Source organism: Talpa occidentalis, unplaced genomic scaffold, assembly GCF_014898055.3.
Source record: "Talpa occidentalis isolate TD23 unplaced genomic scaffold, MPIMG_talOcc4v2.1 talOcc4.4, whole genome shotgun sequence".
NCBI lineage: Eukaryota > Metazoa > Chordata > Mammalia > Eulipotyphla > Talpidae > Talpa > Talpa occidentalis.
Genome location: NW_023604295.1, coordinates 112,807,902 through 112,829,019, shown reverse-complemented (window position 1 = coordinate 112,829,019; position 21,118 = coordinate 112,807,902). Strand labels below are relative to the sequence as shown.

Genomic DNA, 21,118 nt, shown 5'->3' with positions numbered 1-21,118 from the left:
CTCTAGAGATGATTAGCCTCAAAGAGTTTTGTTTAGTACTCCTTCCTACTTCCCTACTTAGGTGTCTTTGTTAAACCCTACTTAGGTGGTATGTTAAAAATATGCACACCTATCATTAGATCTTCAAATGAAGCCACTTTTCAAAATTGTTCTTTTAGATAAAAACATCAAATATGAAGACTTCATTAAGGCATTGATTTCTCCCCAAATCTCAGCAGATTCTTAGTCTTCAGGGTCTCACTTGAGAGGTCAATGATTCTAATTGTGCCCTTCAGATTAGTTGACCCTCCCTTCTGTCTGCAATGGGATTCAAGGGCAGGGGTAGGCAAATAATGGTCCTTGGCCAAATCCAACCTACCACCTGCTTATATATGACTTGTGATCTAAGAATACTCTTAAAAATTCTAAATGGTTGAAAAATAATTGAAATTTATGCAATACACAAAATTCACATCAAAGTCAAAATTTCCATGTGACCATAAATAAGTTTTATTGGAACAGAACCAGACTCATTTATTGACATCGGGTCTGTGAGTGCTTTGCTATCAGAGTAAGAGGGTTGAGTATTTTCCACAGAAACCTGGCCCATAAAACCTGATGTTTATAATCTGGCTTTCCCAAAATATTTTGCCTTCCAGCACTAGGGAATAAATATCTGGATAGTGGAAGGAATCAAGAATCAATCTGAACGGAAAGAGAGGAAGAATTCTGAGTGGGGTATATGAGGTTAGCCTTTCTGAAACTAGGAAATTATTTCAACCAACAAGGTTTGACACTGTTTCCATGTTTCAATGAAAGGTATGGATCAGAATTACTAGTGACCTTTAAGATTCCTTAAAAGCTCATCCTAGATTTGGGCAGAGCTGTAAAAACTATGTTCACAATAAGGAATTTAAAAAAACGTGTCCTTATAGTTTCAGCAGAATTGGTTTTTGTTCTACCTCTTGAGACCAAGCAGAACTGGTCTAATTTGTCTTTCCATATAACAGGCTTTCAAATAACTGAAGACAAATATTTAAGTCCCCCTGTGTCTAATTATATAGAATGTGGGAGAAAAATAAGAAAGAAAACTAGGGAATCCATATATGTCAGTGATAGATGAAGCCTCTCACACATTGAAATAGACATTTTTTAACATCCTCCCACCCCGCAGGCAACACTTCATAGTAATTAGGGAAAGGAGTCCTGAGACATGTTCAGGATTGGCAGTTAGATTTAGGCAAGGATTGGGATAGAAGAAGAGAGCAAACAACTTTTATTTTCCCCTAGTGTCTTTGATAGTGAGTTATTGATGTTGGTGGCAAAAGTGGGAAATGGGCTAACTCTTAGAAAAAAACAAAACTTGAAATGTTGAGAGATGACACACAAATGAAAGACTCCCAACAGATTTCTAAGATATATTGAGTGTTGTCAAGAAAAAGTTGTCAAAAACTTGAATGTGGGATAAAGAAGTACTTGAATGTCTTTTCAGTGAAGCGTTGGTGTTGCCTGACCCTTTGGAGATTATTTGATTCCACAGGGTTGTGCTCCTTGACTGATTTCTACTGACTTGATTGCATTCTTTCTGTGTGGGGAAAGAAGCTAAACTTTAGCAAAATGGGAGTCATTAAAATGGTCGTCTTCTATAGCAATACACAATAAGATACAATTCAGTTCTATTTTGTAGAGAAGATAACCACTATTTTGAATGTCTATCTGCCTTTATTTGCATTTTAGAATTTCCATTTGTGTTTGCGTGTGTATATGTATCTGTGTGCATAGCTGTTTTTAGCTTCTTTTTTGGTAACATGCTAACATTAGTTTATTAATGAATGGACTGAATAAATCTTTAAAAAATTATTCATCTTACATTGGCATGTGAGATGATTTTACTTTAGGGAAAACATTTTCATTTAACAGTAAATTTTTGTATCAATATATTCACTACAAAATTCTTTTAGATATAGGAATAGATTCCTTTCCAAGGCACTTTTTCTTATGTATTAATTTCTTTTGCACCAGGAAGGAAGCCTCAAGAGTACAAATGTGTCTTGACCAACTCTTACATATTTTGATTGTTCCCAATTTGTCAGGGTTGCTGACTTCTCCTTAAAATGGAAGTACTGAACTCCCAGAAGCCTGTGATGAGCAAAACTATTGGAAAGCCTATCTGGGAGCTCAGACTTGCAGACCTAGGATGCTACCATTGGTTGGACTTTTTAATCTGTATGTGCCTGGGTGGTCTACCTTGTTAAAAACACCAAATTCTGCCCTTGACATAAGACTTTTTGTTCTTTATATAGTGTGGTTAAAATGAAAACATCAAAATAATATTTTGTTATTTTTAAAAGAAAACTAGCACCCTATAAGACCTGGTTTAAACTTGCTACTATCTTCATAACTAACCTTTGGCTAAATACTTTTTTCCTCTGTTCCATTTCTGTTTTGTTTAAATAAACATATCATTCCTTCACCAAACTTTGAGAAAAGCTTCTAGACACAACAGATAATACATGTCTAATTGTATGAGTAACTAGATAAACGTAATGAACTTTTATCCAATCAACTTACTCAGTTTTAAACACTATTCTTATGTCCTTTATTTCTGCTGTTGTTAATCAAAAGATTCCCATGCCTTCCCTCTCCTGGATTATGACCCTCAGGAGAGGCTGTGTATTGATCCATCTATTATTCCCCAATTTGTAAAATCCCTCTCCAGTGCTTTTAGTCTTGATGGGATTAGGATATGCTATTCCAAAATATGGCACCTTGGCATATTGAATTTCTTAATCTGAAACTTAGAAAATAGAAGCAAGACTATTATACTCTGATCACCCTCCACTCCTGCCTTTCTTGAAATCAGGAGAAAAACCTCCTGTGTCAACTGTACCCTCCCACTACCAGGAGGAAGGGAGACATCCTTGCCACCAGAGGCAGAAGATGTTTAGGGAAAAGATGTTGTATATAAAGAAACCTTCTTATTTTTTCACCATCTACCATTCTTAGTACAAATCCATTTTTTGCCAGTTCTTCACATATTTGTTTCTTTGATCATACTTGCTGTCTCACTTTTCATTCCCCTTTTTTTCTGAATACACCTTAACTATATTTGCCCCTGCTATTTCATCTAAACTGATCTTGTCACAATTATAAAGCATTTACACATTGTTAAATCCCAAAGTCCATTATTAATCCTTATCCTACTTGATTTACTAATCCTCATCCTACTTGACCTGTCAGCAGCATTTGGCAGTTGGTCACACTTTCTATTTTGTCATACTTTGAGTTGCTTAGAAAACATTATCCTGATGCTCCTTCTACCTGACTGGCTACTCTTTCAAATTAAACATAGATTCTTTCTCATCTCTGCAGATCTGTGTTCAAGCACCCTGGGGCTTGGTGCCATTTCATGATTTTTACCATCTATATTTTGACAACTACCAAATGTATACCTTTCTTCTCAATTCAGCTGTCATGTTCAACTAACTTTCACTTGCATATTTTGAACTTAACACACATAAAACATAATAAAACATAATTCTTGGTCTCCTTCCTCCCCGAAAGAAAACCTGTTTTTTTCTAAAGGTATGGCATCTTCGTGTTTGGTTGCTTGGACCAAAACCGTGGAATCATTGATATTTTTCCTCCTTTCACAATATCCATCCATACAAAGTAAATTCTGCCAGCTCTACCATCAGAATATATCTACCATTCAAATTCCTTTCATTGCCTCTATTGCAAACTCCCTGAACCAACCATTACATACCATAACTGAAGTAGTGACCTTCCTTCTACCCTTCCCCCAGTATCACATATTCTTAGGTCACTAATGTGATTTTGCCAACATTTCTCAAATTCCTCCACTATTTTCCAATTTCACACAAATCAGAAACCTAACCCTGTAAGATTCTATATGATCCCACCCTGAGAGTTCTTCACTCACACTGCTGCAGTCACACGGATCTTCCCTTCCGTAGAACTGGCACACTTCTCTTCGGACCTTTGAAATTGCTTTCTTCTGGGGCCTCCCTGGTGGCACAGGCAGTTGAGCACCTCACTGTGAAACTGTCTGCAGCCTCTGCTGCGTGGCTTCGATCCCCGCAGGCCGGCGAGAATCCCACATGGCGAAGCAGACCTCTCTTGTGTCACCCGCTGTTCCCCTCAGCAGTGTATTTTGGCAGTCTGCCTGTTCTGTTCCCTGCTCTGTCTCTGGTTAATCCTCTCACCCTCCTGCACATTTGTCCTCTACCCCAGTTCTTGAATTAAAAAAAAAAGAAATTGCTTTCCTCTGCTTTGAATTTTCCTCTTCCAGGAGTCTTCTTGTGTCACTCTGCTTTCTCTTTCAGGTCTTTAGTCTGTCAATCACATTTTCAGTGATTCCTTATCTGATAATCCTATTTAAAAATACATCCCTGGGGCCTCCCAGGTGGCACAAGGGGTTAAGATGCAACCTATGAAGCTATCCATGGCCTCTGCAGCACTAGTTCGATCCCTGGCCAGGGAGCTACCCACATGGCGCAGCAGACTTCTGCTGAGCCTGTTGCTCCCCTCAGCAGTGTATTTCAGTCAGTCTGCCTGTTCTGTTCCCCACTCTGTCTCTGGTGAATTCTCTCACCCCCACACCTCTGGCCTGTACCCCAGTTCTTATATGCATAAATAATAGATAAATTTTAAAAAGGGCCTCCCTGGTGCTACAGGGAGTTAAACACCACACTATGAAGCAATTCGCAGCCTCTGCAGCATGAGTTCAATCCCCGGCCAGCCAGGGAAAAACCCACAAGGTGCAGCAGACCTCTCCTGACTCGCCTGCTGCTCCCCTCAGCAGCTTACTTCAGTCAACCTGCCTGTTCTATTCTCCATTCTGTCTCTGGTGAATCCTCTCACCCGCTGCATCTCTGGCCTATATGCCGCCAGCTCTTGTATGCATAAATAAATCTTTTAAAAATTTTTAAAAAAATTTTTAAAAAAGTAAATTCAAATTAAAATAAAAATACATCCTTGGCCTCCCTGGTGGTGCAGTGGTTAAAGACACAGCCCTATCAAGCTATCACAGCCACTGCAATGCCAGTTCAATGCCAGGCCAGGAAGATACAGCCCACATGGAACAGCAGATCTCTTCTGACTTGCCCACTGCTCCCCTCAGCAGTGTATTTTATCGGCCTGTTCTGCTCCCCACTGTCTCTGGTAAACCCTCTCACCTTACACACCTCTGGCCTATACACCAGTTCTTGTCTTCATAAATAAATAAGTCTTAAAAAATATATACATCCTCAAACCACCTTATAGACACCCCATCCCTCTTTCCTGTGTGTCTAACTTACTCTGTATTTGTTGATCTTTTTCGGTCCCCCTACATAAGAATTAACTCTCTGTGCAAGTGGGATATTTAATTTTTTGTTTACTATTGTAAACTCACTGACTAGTATAAGTCCTCCTGAGTAGTAATCAATAAATATTATTTTTAATAAACTCAACTCCTGGGTAAAATAGTCAATAGAAGATGCAACAAAATGGTAAATTGTTTTCTTTTTGTCAAGATTGAAAAGGACAACAAAAGTACTTATAATTTAGACCCATAAAAGCAAAATAGAAGCATTAACTCTTCTTTCAGTGATAACAAATATATAGTGGACTGAATCATTTTATATAAATTTTGCTTATGATGTTATCAAGAACACAATCATATTTATGATCTTAAAAGTATTTGGAATTTTAGAGTTGATGGTAGGAAAAGAGACTGTCCCTGGTTCTCTGGGCATCCTGACTAAATTATTCAACCTAGGGATCAGAGGACATGAAAGAACACTTTTTTTCTTCATGTCTAACAATTTGATCTAAAAGTATGAATTTCTGATCTTTCATGTACGATTGACAGTCACTACAGTTCTCATTATACTAAAATACTGTATAATACGTATTAGAATGTAAAATGTTTTTATAATATTTGTGATCCCTGCTGTAGCCAAATATAGGAAATTGAACAAGATATTCATGATGTTGATTTAACAGATTTGGAAATGGCGACTCTAAAAGTAAAATGAATTGGTGACTTCACTAGCAGGCCTGAGACCTAAGATCACAGCTTTTTTAAGTTAGTGCCTTTTTAACCTGCTCAGGGCCTTTTCCACTTACTTGCACGGCATCTTATCTGTGGCTGGACTCCCAGCACTCACCCCTTTGAAAGGAAGGATATATTGAATTTTTCTCTGGGCACAGAGTAAGGTTATTTGATACAATCAATTTCATTTCTTGAAAAGATCCCTTCATCTTTTAAAAGCAGTCTTTATAAGGTTGAATAAAATTATAACTCATTCCTCAGTTTGAGGGTGTATTTTTTACTAGCTCAAGAGGAACATGAATCAGCATTCATGGGCAAGAATTGAAATGTTACAAAGGTTGCCATGGGTTGGTCATTGTTTAGCAATAAGAAATTTGCAAATGGGTAAGTGAGGGGGAAAAAATCGAAGAAAACCTGTACTAATTTAGGATGAGGAACCCAATTTATCTCATACATAGAAAAGTGAATTACAAAATGTAAACTGAGATGATGCATCATGCTTATTCTCTAGGAATTAGTGGGTAATAAATATTTGGAAAATTTTGTGAACAATAGCCTTGGCCAAGTAAGTAAAAATGTACATTTAGCATAACTTCTCTTTTCTTCAGTGTTTCTATTTACAAAATATAAGTAATACTAATTCTTAATTTGGTTGCTGAGTGAATCCATGTAAAGTACCTAGCATACTGAATCTGTTCAAAAGGTATTGACTATTGTGTTAAAGACTTTGAGTGTTCTCCCATGAAAGAAACCTCTATAAAGGCCACCCAAGCCAAACCTCCCATCAGGAGGACCTCTCAGTTGCCCAATATATTTGTGAGAATAACTTTTTTTTTTTTTTTTAAATTGGGACTTGAAGTTACAAATGATGGCATTTGTTATAAAGTATTACTATAAAATAGCTATATTATATGACATCTATAAATCTTAGCCAAGTGGAAACTTGTCCTTGGAGCTTTTCCCTCACACAATAGAACCTGCTTTCAATGTTCCTCCTTTACTCTCCCTTAACTACCTGTGCTCACCCATTTCACAAGACTTGCTTGATGGAATAATAATTTCTTGATGCAGTGTGATTGTCTTGAAGGCTGAGTCAGTGACTTTTATTTATGAATGCCTAATTGGTAGCAGAGCTTCTGGCACACAACAGGTGATTGTACCCAGATAACTCTCATGTTCATTTGTCATGTTATGTATTGTCTGCATCAGGAAAGCACGGTCATTTAAAGCTATTGCTTAGTGATACCCTTTAAATATGTATTTGTCTCAATCACTTGCTTTATCCTAAAATCATTCTATGTGGATGGAATTATGGGACCTTATTTGAGTCTTTTTCTAAGCTATTTTCAGAGGTAATAATGCTTTATTTCCTTAAAACCTTTTAAATATTAGATAGTAAAATTAAGTACATCTTTGACCCATTGCCACTTAACTATGTTAATACAAGGAATGTTTTACAATGTCTCAGCTCAGAACCAGAATGAGCCAAGGACAGTTGAATGTGTGTTGAGACATCATACTATATCTTGAACATTTACTTTGGGACCTGTGCTCTTGATATGATGATCTTCTTTCAAGATTTCTTGATTTTTAAAGGTTAAGTGTTCAGAGAATAAGACTCAGAATTATTCCAGCCTCTGTTCTCCAACACATTAACTACTATGCATGCTGCCTCTCTAAAGTGAGATAAAAATTCAAAACACAATGGATGTTTACTAAGTACCATACAATGAGCTAAAAGTTTTTCCCCTTCAATCATCAGATTTTGGAAAGAATCTAAAATTCTATCATCTCTATGTTGTAGAAATAGAAATGTTAAGTATATTGCCTGATATAAATACATCAGAATACAGATTTGAGCCCAGATTCTAGCATGTACTATATAACAAATTATTAGTTTTTGAATGAATAGCCCCCATTATAAGTTTGGCCAAATTTTAACAATGTTGGATACACAGAATAAAAATAAACTGGCCTTAAGTACTTTTATCCACTCAGAATTAGTTCCTAATGAGATAGGTTTGGAAATTTTATTATAGGTTTAAGCTGGTCTGTTTTCACCAAGACAAGGTAGTTAAAACTGGATCTTTATGCCAATCACAGCCTTTCTAAGTTAAAATCTGTTTTGACCAGTTCAAATTGGATTTATTTGCTCTTAACTATTCGAAGATTCTGAAATGTTTAGCTAACCATATTGATTTCCCTAATTTAAGTTAATTAGAATCAACTCTTATTTTGCCAGTAACTTACATATATTTTACTCAGTTTTAGATTGCCAAACTTCATATGGTCAAAAGAGCAGTGGGGACCACTTAGTTACTTTTGTGGGTATTTGTACTTATGCTGCTAGTCCCATAAGATCTGAAAAAAGTGACGTGGTCGAAAATTCAGGAAGTGGCGCATAGATTCCCCTCAGAGAGATACGTCGTAAGCATGAGATGTATTGTACTCATAAGACTTTTAGAAATCTAGTATCTTATTCATAGTTTCTCAACAATTAAAAAAATCTTTCTATGGAAATGGTATTTTGGAAAACATTAAATATACATTGACCTTTTAACTTATAACTAGTTTAAAGAGATCTGAAACCACCTCTGAGTAGTTCAATATTGTTTAAACTGGCTCTGACCAGCTTTTAGTAGTTATGATTAAATTCTTGGGAGCGTCTAGCATTTTTTTAAAAAACATTTCAAAATAGATTTAATCAGTCAAAATGCATTTGAGATGTGCAACTTTGTACTTATTTTCTTAACATTTCCCCATGGATTGGCAGTAAATTTTCTACGCAGTCTGTAAAAATAACTCCAGCATTTTGATGAACAAGGTGAATAGCAGCCCATGGATGGTATGACAGATTATCTCAGATATATAAAACTGTAACCCAAAGACAGGTGTGTGTATGAGCATATGTGCACCTGTATATGTTGGTGGGGTGGGAATGTGAGGTGATAATCTCATCTTCAAAGTGAGTTTCTCATCCATGTGGCCAGAAGGAGAAATCAGGTTCAATATGTTAACAGGTATTTGGAAATTATCTTTGACATGGCAGTCATTCCAGCTCCTGTTAGGGTGTGGCTGGCAGAAAGTGTGCGAAACAGGTCCTCACTGGGATTTGGTATGTCAAAGTTCCACTCATGGAATATCCTAAAATGTCAATAAAAGACTCTTTATTCATAAATAACTGATATGCGGCAATTTACTTCTGTACATTTATCTTGAAAAGTCTGTTACCATCCAGTTTTTTTTTTTTTTTTGCAAACTCTACATAAAACATCCAAACTGTTCATTTTGTTCAATACAATATAACACAGCTGTTTGGCATTACCAAATATATATGTATATATATTTATAGATATGTACATGTGCTGAAAAAGAAGCCAGTGCAGCCTTTTCTAAGAAGTCCATCCAAGTATTTACTGTACAACATTCAGAATTTACATTGATAATACAAGGCACAAAAAGTGTGGTATGAAGCCAAGGCCATGCTTTATTTAAACTCTCAGCTCTGGCTTGCTCACTCCTTCAGCTTCATGTCAAATTAGTGTTCAGTTTTGCTTTTTTTTTTTTTTTTCCAGCTTTGAATACATCAAATAAAAGTTGAGAGTGGTATGGGTTTTGAGATATGAATCACTTGAAAGAACACCCTCCCCACAACGCACCTTCCCAAAATAAACAGAACAAAATGAAATCTGTTTTAAAATTCCTCCATACAGAAGTGAAAGTAAACAATTATTCATAGAGTTTGGGTCAGGAGAATAAGCCAGTTTTACTCTAATTGCTTGTATTTGCAATATTTCTAGGTCAAGACTTACTGGATTGCCTCTATCAATTAGAAACAATTATGAAAAACGAGAGATTTTAAGTAAGTCTTTATTCCAGTTTAGAAAAGGGGAGAAAATTGTTTTCCTGACCAGAAAATTCCCACAGACTGATTTCCCCTCCCCCCTCCCTTCATAAAGAGTTTCGAATGGGAGTGGCCAACCTAGTTCTTACAAGACAAAGCTTGGAGAGGGTTTCTAATTGAAAATTTTACAGTTTCCCTCTAATGAGGTTTAGATCAAAGCCTCCTGGTAAAGGGTGATCTCTCTTCACCATCACCAGAACACATTAATGGAGGGATATCAGAATTATTAGATCTGTTTTCTGATTTTGTAATGTCTGTGTTTCAGTAATGGGGTCATAAGGCATGATTTTTTTTTTTTTAATAAACACCCCTCAAAAATCCCTTTTCATGATTCAACAGAATCATTGTTAAATCTCTCCCAATCTACTGTTATCTGTCAGGTTTTAAGGGAATTGTATAATTCAGTTCTGGAATTTGTATGTAAATTTTTTTTTGAGGTTAGCAAAATTTGAAGCAAAAGGACATTTTCATTGTCATGCCTTTTGGAAAGAATTGAACATTTCCATTCTCGTAAAAATTTACATTATCAAATTTAGTGATCACTTTCATAATTCAAGGCTATAACTTTTGGGGGGAAGAAAGTTGTACCCCTTACCAAACTCAATATTAGGGGCAGAGGAGGAAATTTTTAAGTTTAGGCCTAAACATGAAGCTTACTGCCTTTTTATATCTTTGGGTTCAGATGGAGGGTAGATTCTAAGACATGAAAGTTTTTGTTACTGTCTTAGGCCCACCTCATGAGGACATTCCAAATCTATGATCTTCACAGCAAAAGGAAAAAAGCAAAGTAGCTGCTTCAAAAACCACAATTATTCTATGTGAGTTAAATTTCCTACTTCAGATCACAGTACTACACACTAGTGACTAATGGCCAGGTCTGATTTGCATCCCCTTTTATCTTTTGAAAAAATACAGCATACAAATAGCCATTCAGATCTTGTTGTCACCCCTGGAGTGGGGATATGAGGGGTCCGAGGTAGACACTGGCTCTCCTAGAATTGCTTTTGCGAAAAACACCACATGCTGTCAATACAGCCAAACAGCTTTATAACTGCAGCTTTTGAAAGAGTTTGTAAAGTAAAAACGAAATATGCAACACATCTAAGAGTAGTAACATCTTCACTTTGTGACATTTGACAAAACACATTTTTGCTTGTAGTTCAGGAAAATTCTATGCAGACAAAACAGTGGAAACTGCGGAAACAGTGGCCATTCAACTTTTGGCTAAAGCATCGATTTTCAAATACAGAGCTATGGCAACGAACACCAAAGGGCTAATAAAATTTTGTCATATCTGTAGGACAACATTTTGCTCTCCCATTTGCTGTGCATGTTACCTCTAGTCCCGATAATGGGAGTTACTAAGGATTCAGAACTTTGCAATGTTTCATGAGGAAAATTAATGGAAATGAGCCACACAATGGGCCTGAGAAGCAGGTTTCTCAGTGCCTCCATATGTTTCCTGTGACCTTCACAGATCTGGAACAAAGACCTCTGAAAGAACTTCACCTTCAATACATCTGATAGCTATATTAGTCAACACCTTTACAGAGGGTCTAAGGAATTGAAAAACAATAAAAAGAAAAACAAAAAAAATTCATCAAAAGATAATGTAACATCTTGAAATTCATGTATTTTGCCAGAAGTTTGGCAAGCAGAGGATACTATCTTAAAACCAAATAATGTTCAGAAATTGTCTACGAAAATACTTGCAATAAATTTAAAACTTTTAATCCAAAGAGAACCCTGTTTTAGTGATTTGCTTAATGTCCCCTCCTAAAGCCAACTGAAAGGAAAATATAGGGAGCATCACACAAGATAACAATGGGGATAGCAATGAGGATAGTTCCCCTCTTTAAAGAGAACTGTGTTGATTCCTATTCATCTCTTACAAAAAAGTCAATAAAATTTTTGTGGGAGTACATCTGAGTTTTATGACACTTTCTGCACCGGTAAATGAAGTTTGCATTTAAATTCATAAAGTGAACTTCCTTTTGGCTTAAAAGATTTTAATGTAAACCAGTAAGACTGCACAAGCAATGTTATAAAAACTGTAAATTAACTTTATGATGCTGCAATTTGGGGAAGCTGTGAAGTGCACCATTTTGGTGGCATAATTTAAGTCATGTTTAAAGCATGACTATTAGACTTAAATACCTTTGAGGACCGAAAGATTTGGCATTAAGTGGAATATTTTGTAAAAAAATTAAGTAACCTACCAAGTTATTAAAGGCCACTTTTAATTTCTTGGTTCATTTTGCACTAAGACTTTGAAGTTTTCCGCTTGGTAGTAAATCTCTTTCTAGACGGGTATCTATGTGGGAGTAGGCTAATACTAAAACAGAGTAAGGGCTTGAGTCACAGAGAGTAACCCTAAGTTCAAATGCCCACTAAGTCTGTATGACCTGCAACTTCACGCTCCTTCTACCACAAACATACATACATACACCTTGGCCCATAAATCTCACAAACATGGGTTCTCTTTGGAATTCTATTGTAAAATACTGTATGATATAAACATGCAATGTCCACAGGATTTCATACATTTCTGTAGAAATCCTATGTGGGATACTAGCAGAAATAAGATAAATGTAAAGAATGAGCAAAATGAAGTATTTGAACCTTGTGCTGAAATCACAGGTGAATCATGTTAATTTGCTTCCTTTGTCATTCAATAGGACAACCCCAAGAAAAATCTGTGGGAGCAAATTCTAGACACTCAGAAATTGATGATAATCTCACCTGAAATAATCTAGATTTACTCTAGGGAAAATAAGTTTTCATTTGTCTTAAACTCTAAAATTAATCTGTGTGGATACACAGAAAAAAAAGAAACTATTATGAAACCAATTAGAAGGGAAGAAGAAAAAAGGGTAAGATGGTTTAAAAATAAAATCCTCCAAGATGGATACTAACTAAAGCTCTATATTGTGATTTCTATAAATTCTTATCCAACAGTTAATGCAGATTCCTTCTGTACACCACCCATGCTAATCCACTCTATAATTTATTTTGGGAGGTTGACCATCTACTTCACTTCTTTCTATTCCAGAAATTATATCAGGGATGTTAAATGATTTACACTTTCATGCTTCCCATTGATCCCTAGAAGAAATAAATAAGTTGAACACACTGGCAAAAGGATGTTTACCTGATCTAGATATGGTATTTTGAAAATAAGTTTGGTAGTTCCAAGAGGATTTTTTTCATTACATATAATATGCCTTTGGTTCCTGAGAAAAGCAAGATGCTTTTTAATTTCATGTAGCAAAGCCTTCTATCAAATATAGGAGACCATATATACCACACACTAGAGAAAATGACCAACACATTCAAATTTTTCAATGCCTTAACCATAGTATCATAATCCAACCAATATTTAGGTCTTTTTCACTTAGGTGGAGATTTACAACATTGTTTTATAACTTGAGATTTGCAAAAACTTTGTTTTAAAAAACTGACCATTAAAAAAAAAAAAACTGATCATATCCCCACTGCCAAGTACTCCCCACCTCTCTCATTCCCTGACTATTTCAATTTTACTCTAGCATAATTGATATCTAACTAGCTGATTTGCCTTGTGGTTTATCTATGTCCTTGGCCTTGGTTGTCCTGATTGTGGACAGCTAATTCAAACAACGACCAGAAGACAAGCAGGAGAAGCTCTGTCTGTCTTAAGTCTACTGGGTGATCTTTTCAAAAAGGATTTAACAGGAGAAAAGATGAAATGTTATGATCAGGGGAGTCATAATTTACTGTGGAATTTAATTCTCTACAATCTCATTATCTCTCATTTAAAACAAAACCATGTAAGAATGGTCCTGTGGAGAAAGCATCATTGGTGAGCTTGTAATCAGAGCTTGACGGCTCCCTCAACAATGCATGTGGTGTCTGGGACATGGTGGTAGAGTATATATCTATATACTGGGGTGTCACTAGAGCAAAGACTATCTGCGAATTCCCCAAGAGGCAAAAGGAGGATGAACTATAGCCCTACACAGATTTGGTGATAACAGTACCAAAAGACTAGAAAACTTCAAGAATCTGGATTGAAAAGTATAGTAAAATGCTTTTCCCCATATAACAATGATTTGGGGGAAACTGGATCAAATACATCCTAGAATTGCAGCTTATTTGTGACATCAGCACTTTGTAAGTTTCCATGGACCTGACTTGGTCTCTTTGTCTTCAAATCTATAGCATAGCTTTGTTATAAACTCACTTTGCAGTTTGAGTGACTTAACTGGAATAAGGTGGTCCATCTTTGTTCAATTAGAAGAAATACTTTTTCATACTTAACAATCTGATTATGCTCCTAGAAACCTCTACTGTAGTGGGTAAGGAAGGGGAAGAATGAATGTGAGTAGACTTGCCTCTAGCAGAAAAAGAATATGGAAGATACTGCAAGGACTTGTTTGTAGTCTATCTTACCTCTAAGTCTTATTTCCATTGAGTGGCTAGGATAGATAGGGTATTGGTGCTGGTGTGATGTACTCAGATCCTAAACTCTAAGTGCTCTCCTTAATGTTGTTGAAGTTACACAAATAAGTTGGCAACCATATCTCACTTCTAAAAGCCAGTTTTATGATGATTGCCAACATCACGGATGCCAGTTGGTAGAAAACACTGACAATCTGGTCACAGAATCAGCTGGCCCTTTGGGCCACATCATTAAAAACCTGTTACAAAACATGCACTTCTTCATTCTCTGCCTTCCCAGCTTTATTGTAGCTCATTTTCCCCACAGTCACTGCTATCTAGCTATGACTTGCTCTTTTTCCTTGCCACTTCAAATCTGAGGAATTCATCAAATGTTAACCCCAGTGTGGATTCATCAAAGGAGACAGTAGAGCCCTCTGATAGTTAAGAGAACTTGTACTTTGCCCTATTAACATATTTTGCCTATATAAAATGCAGTTTCTTCAACCAGGGGTTCTCACTGATTGTGAATGAAGGCTGAATTCCCCAAATCCCTCCGGCAGAAAACTGCCTCTTTCTTTCCCATTTAAAGCAAATGTCCCGAAGCTGGCAGTCACTCTCAGGAGACAAGGTGGACTAGAGTCCGTTTTGCCTGCTATAGTTGAAGTCGGGTTCATCGAGCTGGGATTCTGTAATGTTCGAGAGTTTTGTGTGTGTCCTCCCAATCTCTTCAAGGGCACAGGCCAGGGAGTCAAGGTCACCATCGTGCTGATGACGAGCTTCCCACAGGTTCAAAATGACAGCAGATGGGCTACTTTGTGTAGCAAAATAAGATAAATTCCTAGACAGATTAAAAAGAATAACAACAAAAATGAAAATACAAATAAAGGAACAAATACAAATCCTGTAAGGGAATTAAAGATGAATCGTAATGGATTTTATTACAATAGGAGCAGAAAGCCCCACTAACACATGAGACTGGGACAATCTAATTAGTATTTCAGTATTCACTTAAAACTGTATTTGGAAGAGACCTTATCCTCCCAGGCTTTCCTTAATCCCCTCCTTGCATTCCTTGTGAGTATGGGGTGTGTGAGTGTTTCTTTCTAGAGCAATCCCCTTGAAAAACACCATTAACTTGTGTGATGATGGAACTTCTATTTTTAAAAATACCTGATTTCCCCTTTTTCTCTCTATCTTGGTGAACATAGAACTGTCAAGATTTATCTTTAATTTCTTCTTCCTTCCTTCCTCAGTGGGTCATATACTAAACAGAGTAGTTACCAATTCCTAGTGGACAAAGTATCTAAATCTGTACCTCCAATCTTACAGGTTAATATGACCTACTTATAGATCTCTATAACTCAGTGTATCAGAAATTGATATCTCCATCTATCCAAACTGGAACTGTAACAAGTATTCCAGTAATTGTAACCATCATTCTCATCGTCACTCCAGGAAATTTTTAAAAAAAAATATTTATGCATTCAAGAACTGGGGTATATAGGCCAGAGGTGTGGGGGTGAGAGGATTCACCAGAGACAGAGTGGGGAACAGAACAGGCAGATCTACTGAAATACACTGCTGAGGGGAACAGTGGGGAGAGAGGAGAGGTCTGCTGTGCCATGTGGGTTAGCTCCCTGGCCAGGGATCAAACTCTTGTCACAGTGGCTGCGGATAGCTTCATAGTGCTGAGGCTTAACCCCTTGTGACACCAGGGAGGCCCAGGACATTTATTTTTGACTCTTTGTTTCTTTTGACAGACTCCTCATCTTTACCCTTTTCCATTCATACTTATAGTAGTATAATTACCATACTAACAAAAGTCTTATAACTATCTCCAAACTTTCTAATATACTCTATATTCTATTTGTTTAATCATCAGGTACCTACTTGTTGCAGATGACTTCCTTGTTCTGGCTTCAACCTAGCTATGGGAAAACATATGGCTATATATATATTCTTCTTTTGCTCTTTGAGCCATTAATGCTGACTTAAGTAATGCTTTGCTTTTTGTTTTTATTCAATGTAATTTCTCTAAGAATGCTCTTGTCTCTGTTTATCAAGATTCTACAGTCCTACAGTGCTTGGTTCAATTTTCATCTCTTTTTGCTCAAAATGATTCACTTCTCTAAGCTCTTTCTATGCCTGTGCTTAAAATTTCATATAAATAAATGCTTTTAGATTTTATATGCATGATCTTTGCCTTCCCAGTGTAATGGCAGATACCTAAAGGGGAAAGATCCTTGCTAACAATTTTCTCATTTGGCAACAGTACTTATCATAAAACTGTGACAGGTATTTATTCAATAACTTTTGACTGAGTAATTGATTGCTAGGAGCTTTTTTCCCAGAAGATAGGGATCTTCACTGAAAACAAATGGTAACCTTTTAGACAATAACTTTATAATGATGAAACTAAGACAACACAAAGGATTAAAGGTCAGTTTTTCATAGATGCTTTTACAACAGGGATAGAAATGTCACTGTTGGAAAAAGTGAGTTAAAGATTTTCCAGAGTCAACCAAAAATTGCCTATTTTGAGGATGGTACTATTTTTCATCATTCATGCCAAGTATAAGAATCACAAAGTAGACTCACATAGGGACAAACACTTGGAAAAGAAGACAAGCTTTTACAGGCACATTATCATTTAAAATCAGCACATACACAATAAATCTGAATGAATAAAGTGTTATTTTGTTCAAAGGTCTTAAGGGACTATTCAAGCCAGTCGATTAACAAATAGCGTAAGAATCAGTGTACTGTTTATATTTTCCACTGTATCTGAATCATTAATTGAGAAAGAAAGTCAGCTTAATAATCTTTCAAGTTTTGTCATCTTTCCTTCTGCCTACCCCCCTCCCTGCTCATATTAGAATCTAATAAATTCTTTATTTTTACACTAACAAATGGGAAAGCAGATCTTACTTGAGTAGCTGAAGGGGAGTCCTAATTCCCCTTATTTCAGATCTTTGTTTTAAATTTTGCCACTTATTTTTGATTATGTAGAGATGTTTGTGGGGGAAGAGGGGATAGCTGCAGATCTATCAACAAACTGTCCTACCCCAACTAACATCAGGCAGGACACAAACTGAAGGAATGACTGAGAAAGAGGCAAACTGAGAGACAAGTGGAATGGTCTCTGAGAGAACTGTTCATATACCTTATGAGAAAAATGACCACAGACATACATTATTTCCTGGCATGGATAAATAATGCTTTGTGTCTCCTATTGTTTCAAAAAAGAGACATCATGACAGCAAGCACCACAATAAAAGCTGCAAAGATTTCTCATCATTTTCTTAAGGGTTTATATTTCTTATTTGCTATCAAACAATAATGGACTGGTCTCGTATGAAAGAAACTAGAATCTTTGTGATTCTGTTAACCCCGGAGTTACCCTTTTTTCTATATTGGGGGCTGACAAACTATTTCTGTAGAGACCGGACAGTAAATATTCTTGGAGCCACATATGGTCTCAACAGCAGCTACTCAATTCTGCTGATTGTGGGAAAGCAGCCTTAGACAACATGTGAGTGAATGAACATGGCTGTGTTACAATGAAACTTTAGAGACACTGAAATTCCACTGTGATGGGTTTTGCATGTCATACAATATACTTCCCCTGCCATTAAACAAATGCAAAAAAGTCTGGGTGGCCTGATTTGGCTGTGCACCTTAGTGCTCACTCTTGATACTCTTATAAGTTACCCAACTAGTTTGAGAGATAGTAGCTAAGTGAGAGAATGAGGCTGAACTTTCTGTTTTGTGCTGTATTTGAAAATGTGTACTTAGAGGGTCCAAGTTGCTGAATCCCTGGACTATGTTCCCTGCCATAAGCACAGGGAGAACTTTATCCTGGATAAGCAGCGTTTGGGACCTTTAACATTTCAAGACATGACAGGAAGACCTGGGCATGAAGATGTAATAGTAAAACTTAGAGACATACAGATGGTTTAGAAGTTGTGGTGAATCTTTGACCACTTGCAAATGAATCAGTGGGGTGAGGCGGTACTACAAATACCCCTGTTTAGAGGAAGAGGTGCAACCCGGGAGGAGAATGACCCCTGTCAGCTGCTTGGTTCTGAAAAAGTCCTGCAGATGTCCTGATTTGTAGAATAGCACACAGGGCTAAAGGAAGCTAAATGATCAAAATGCAAAAATGTCACTTATTTGGCATAGGCCTCTGAAGTATCTTAGCAAATGAAATGTACTCCCCAAAGCATGGTTCAGACTTATTTTTTGCAATAAGCACAATCAACATAAAACATACACGTCTCAAATTCCACTTAATTTTACTAGATGCCTATCGGCCATATTAAAGTGATACAATCAGCTTTGTGAGAACTATAGACAGCCTATTAGACTATATTTAAATCTATTTACAGCAGGATAATATGCACATCTAAAATCCTAATGCAATAGGGTATTACTCAAAGATAGTTGAACTATGTTATTGTTACATGTACAGGGAACTCTTTTGAATGTCTGAAAATTGGTACACTTTGTATCCATGTGGCTATCTACACACTGCCCTTTTGGAATTATGATTCTATTCTGTGCCCATTGAGGCACCAATAAATGCACACACAGTCCAGGGAACATTGGCTACACAACAGAATAGAATTCATAGCAATTATTGATGTTCAGTGATTTCCTGAGTGTCTTTCTCCCTTTTTTTGGAAACAAAGTGAGAACATTAGTAAAAGCAATAATCGTGAATATTCAGGTGAGATGTCTCAAACTTATTTTTTTTCTCTTTGAAAAATGTATTAAAAGGTAAATGTTTGCAACATTAGTCTTAGGTGCTTCAAATTGTTACTTTTTATGACTGAATTTCAGGGAAAGGTTTTCAGTATTTTCAAATTCTGATTCTGAGGTGATTTGGAAACCAAGCTTATGTTTTTATTTTTGGTGGCATAAAGATATCTACATGCTTCCTATTCACCTGAGTAGCAGGTCGGGCTTGTGACAAACTTCATGATTAATTGTATCTTTCTGAGATTCCCACTCTCCACCTTTATCCTCAATTAAAACTCTGCTTTATGTGGGGCCTCCCTGGTGGTGCAGCGGTTGAGCGCTGGGTTGCAAAGCTGCCAGAAGCCTCTGTGGCGCCGGTTGGATCCCCGGCCGCCAGAGGAGAGTCCCCCATAGCACGCAGACCCCTCCTGCCGCCTGCTGCTCCCCTGAGCAGTGTACTTCGTCACTCTGCCTGTTCTGCTCCCTGCTCTGACTCTGGTGAATTCTCTCACCCTCCCGCGCTTCTGACTGTACCCAGTGCTTGTATAAATAAATAAATAAATCTTTAAAAAAAAAACAAAAACAAAAAAACAAAAACTCTGCTTTATGTGGAAGGCAGGGCAGAACCGAGATCATGAATCTTTACCTTAGCAATTTCACTAGCCAGTCACAGGCCTACTTAAAATTGTGGAATAGCAAAATGTTATCGAGAATCTCAGCTTTCAAAATATAGCTTCAAACTAATGATGTTAAACTAAAAATGAAAATTAGGTTAGAATGGAGAATAGAAACAAGCCTTCTTGTTTCCTTTTTTGGGTACAAAGAGGGAGAGTACACTTGAGGGGCCATGATAAAATTATGTCTTATAAGATCTTTAAGCACAGCTGCAACATAGGCTCTTCAGTAGCTGGTGTCCATTCAATGTAAATTTAGAGATTCTACCCTTTCTTTAGTGCTTGAAAGCTCTATCCAAGTGCAAAGTCTCGGAAGATTTAGATGTCACTATTCCCTGTCAGTTAACAAAGAGATTAGATAAGAGGAAAGGAGGCAGGCAGGGCCACGCTGTCTTATACTGGAGAAATACACTGAGTTACAGAGGGCACATTCCACAGACCTGGGGCCTCAGTGTTTGGGGTTCTGCTGGACTGTGTGTAGCCTCTAAGGGAGTTCCTTTCCTTCAGAATTCCAGATAACAAAGCTTTTAATTCCCTTACACAGAACCATGCAATGAGGGGGCCATTATGCCAATTCACCAGCTGTCAGCTCCTCTTAGGACTAATTATGAGAACAAATTTCCTTTCAAAATAGAGCAGGGACCACATATGAGCTGCAGCCTAACACCCTTGGCATAAAGACATCTCACACCAGGTACAGGCATAATTCCAGTCAAAATTTAGAATTTCACCAACCCTTTGAAATATGAGGGAATTTGCTGCACCTGTAACTGGTGGCAGTAAGTTTGTGGTCAACAAAATGTTGCCACTTACTTCTAAATCAGGTTTTCTATTTTTTAGGCAATTAAAACGCCTATATTAAAAATATCTTCTTTCTGTGTAGGTTGGAAGCATAAAAAGTAAAAACTAAGTTAAGCTGCCTGTAATAAACTGGGAAAAATCATTACAAGAACAGTGCATAATCCTCATGTATAGTACCGAATGGGGAATTGAAACATAGTCATAATGAAAAAATATTAATATCCCTGCTATCATCGTAATTGTCTCATTTAATGAAAGCCTCTTATGTGACCAAAACCAGCCCTCCATATGGTTCTTTAAATGCAAATAGAAGAGAAAAACCGTTTATACTGAAAAACAGTAATTGGACACACCATAAGCATTTGGCCCATTCATCAAGCTTTCATCCTCAAACTTCAACCTCACTGGGTACTCAAACAGTGAAGCAGCTTTCAGGATAAAGCAATTCAGTGTTTCATTTTCTAAAGACTAAACAAAAGACACACACCATAATGTACCCTCTACCTGTTGCCCCCTTGTGCCCTCCAATGAAAGGAGGTT

The 21,118-nt window shown here is 37.0% G+C and overlaps 1 protein-coding gene across 16 annotated transcripts in view; it reads right to left on the bottom strand.

Moving 5' to 3' along the window:
- Positions 1-8,725: 8,725 nt before the first annotated feature.
- Positions 8,726-21,118, bottom strand: part of UNC5D (unc-5 netrin receptor D) — a 726,786-nt gene continuing 714,393 nt past the window's right edge. For 14 of the 16 annotated variants that reach the window (XM_054700868.1, XM_054700869.1, XM_054700865.1 and 11 more), the window contains one exon: positions 8,953-15,201. In XM_054700868.1, the coding sequence (XP_054556843.1) occupies positions 14,997-15,201 (205 nt within the window). In that variant the 3' untranslated portion in view covers positions 8,953-14,996. Of the gene's footprint in view, positions 15,202-21,118 lie in introns of all 16 variants that reach the window. The other 2 variants (XM_054700861.1, XM_054700876.1) reach the window with 2 other exon arrangements.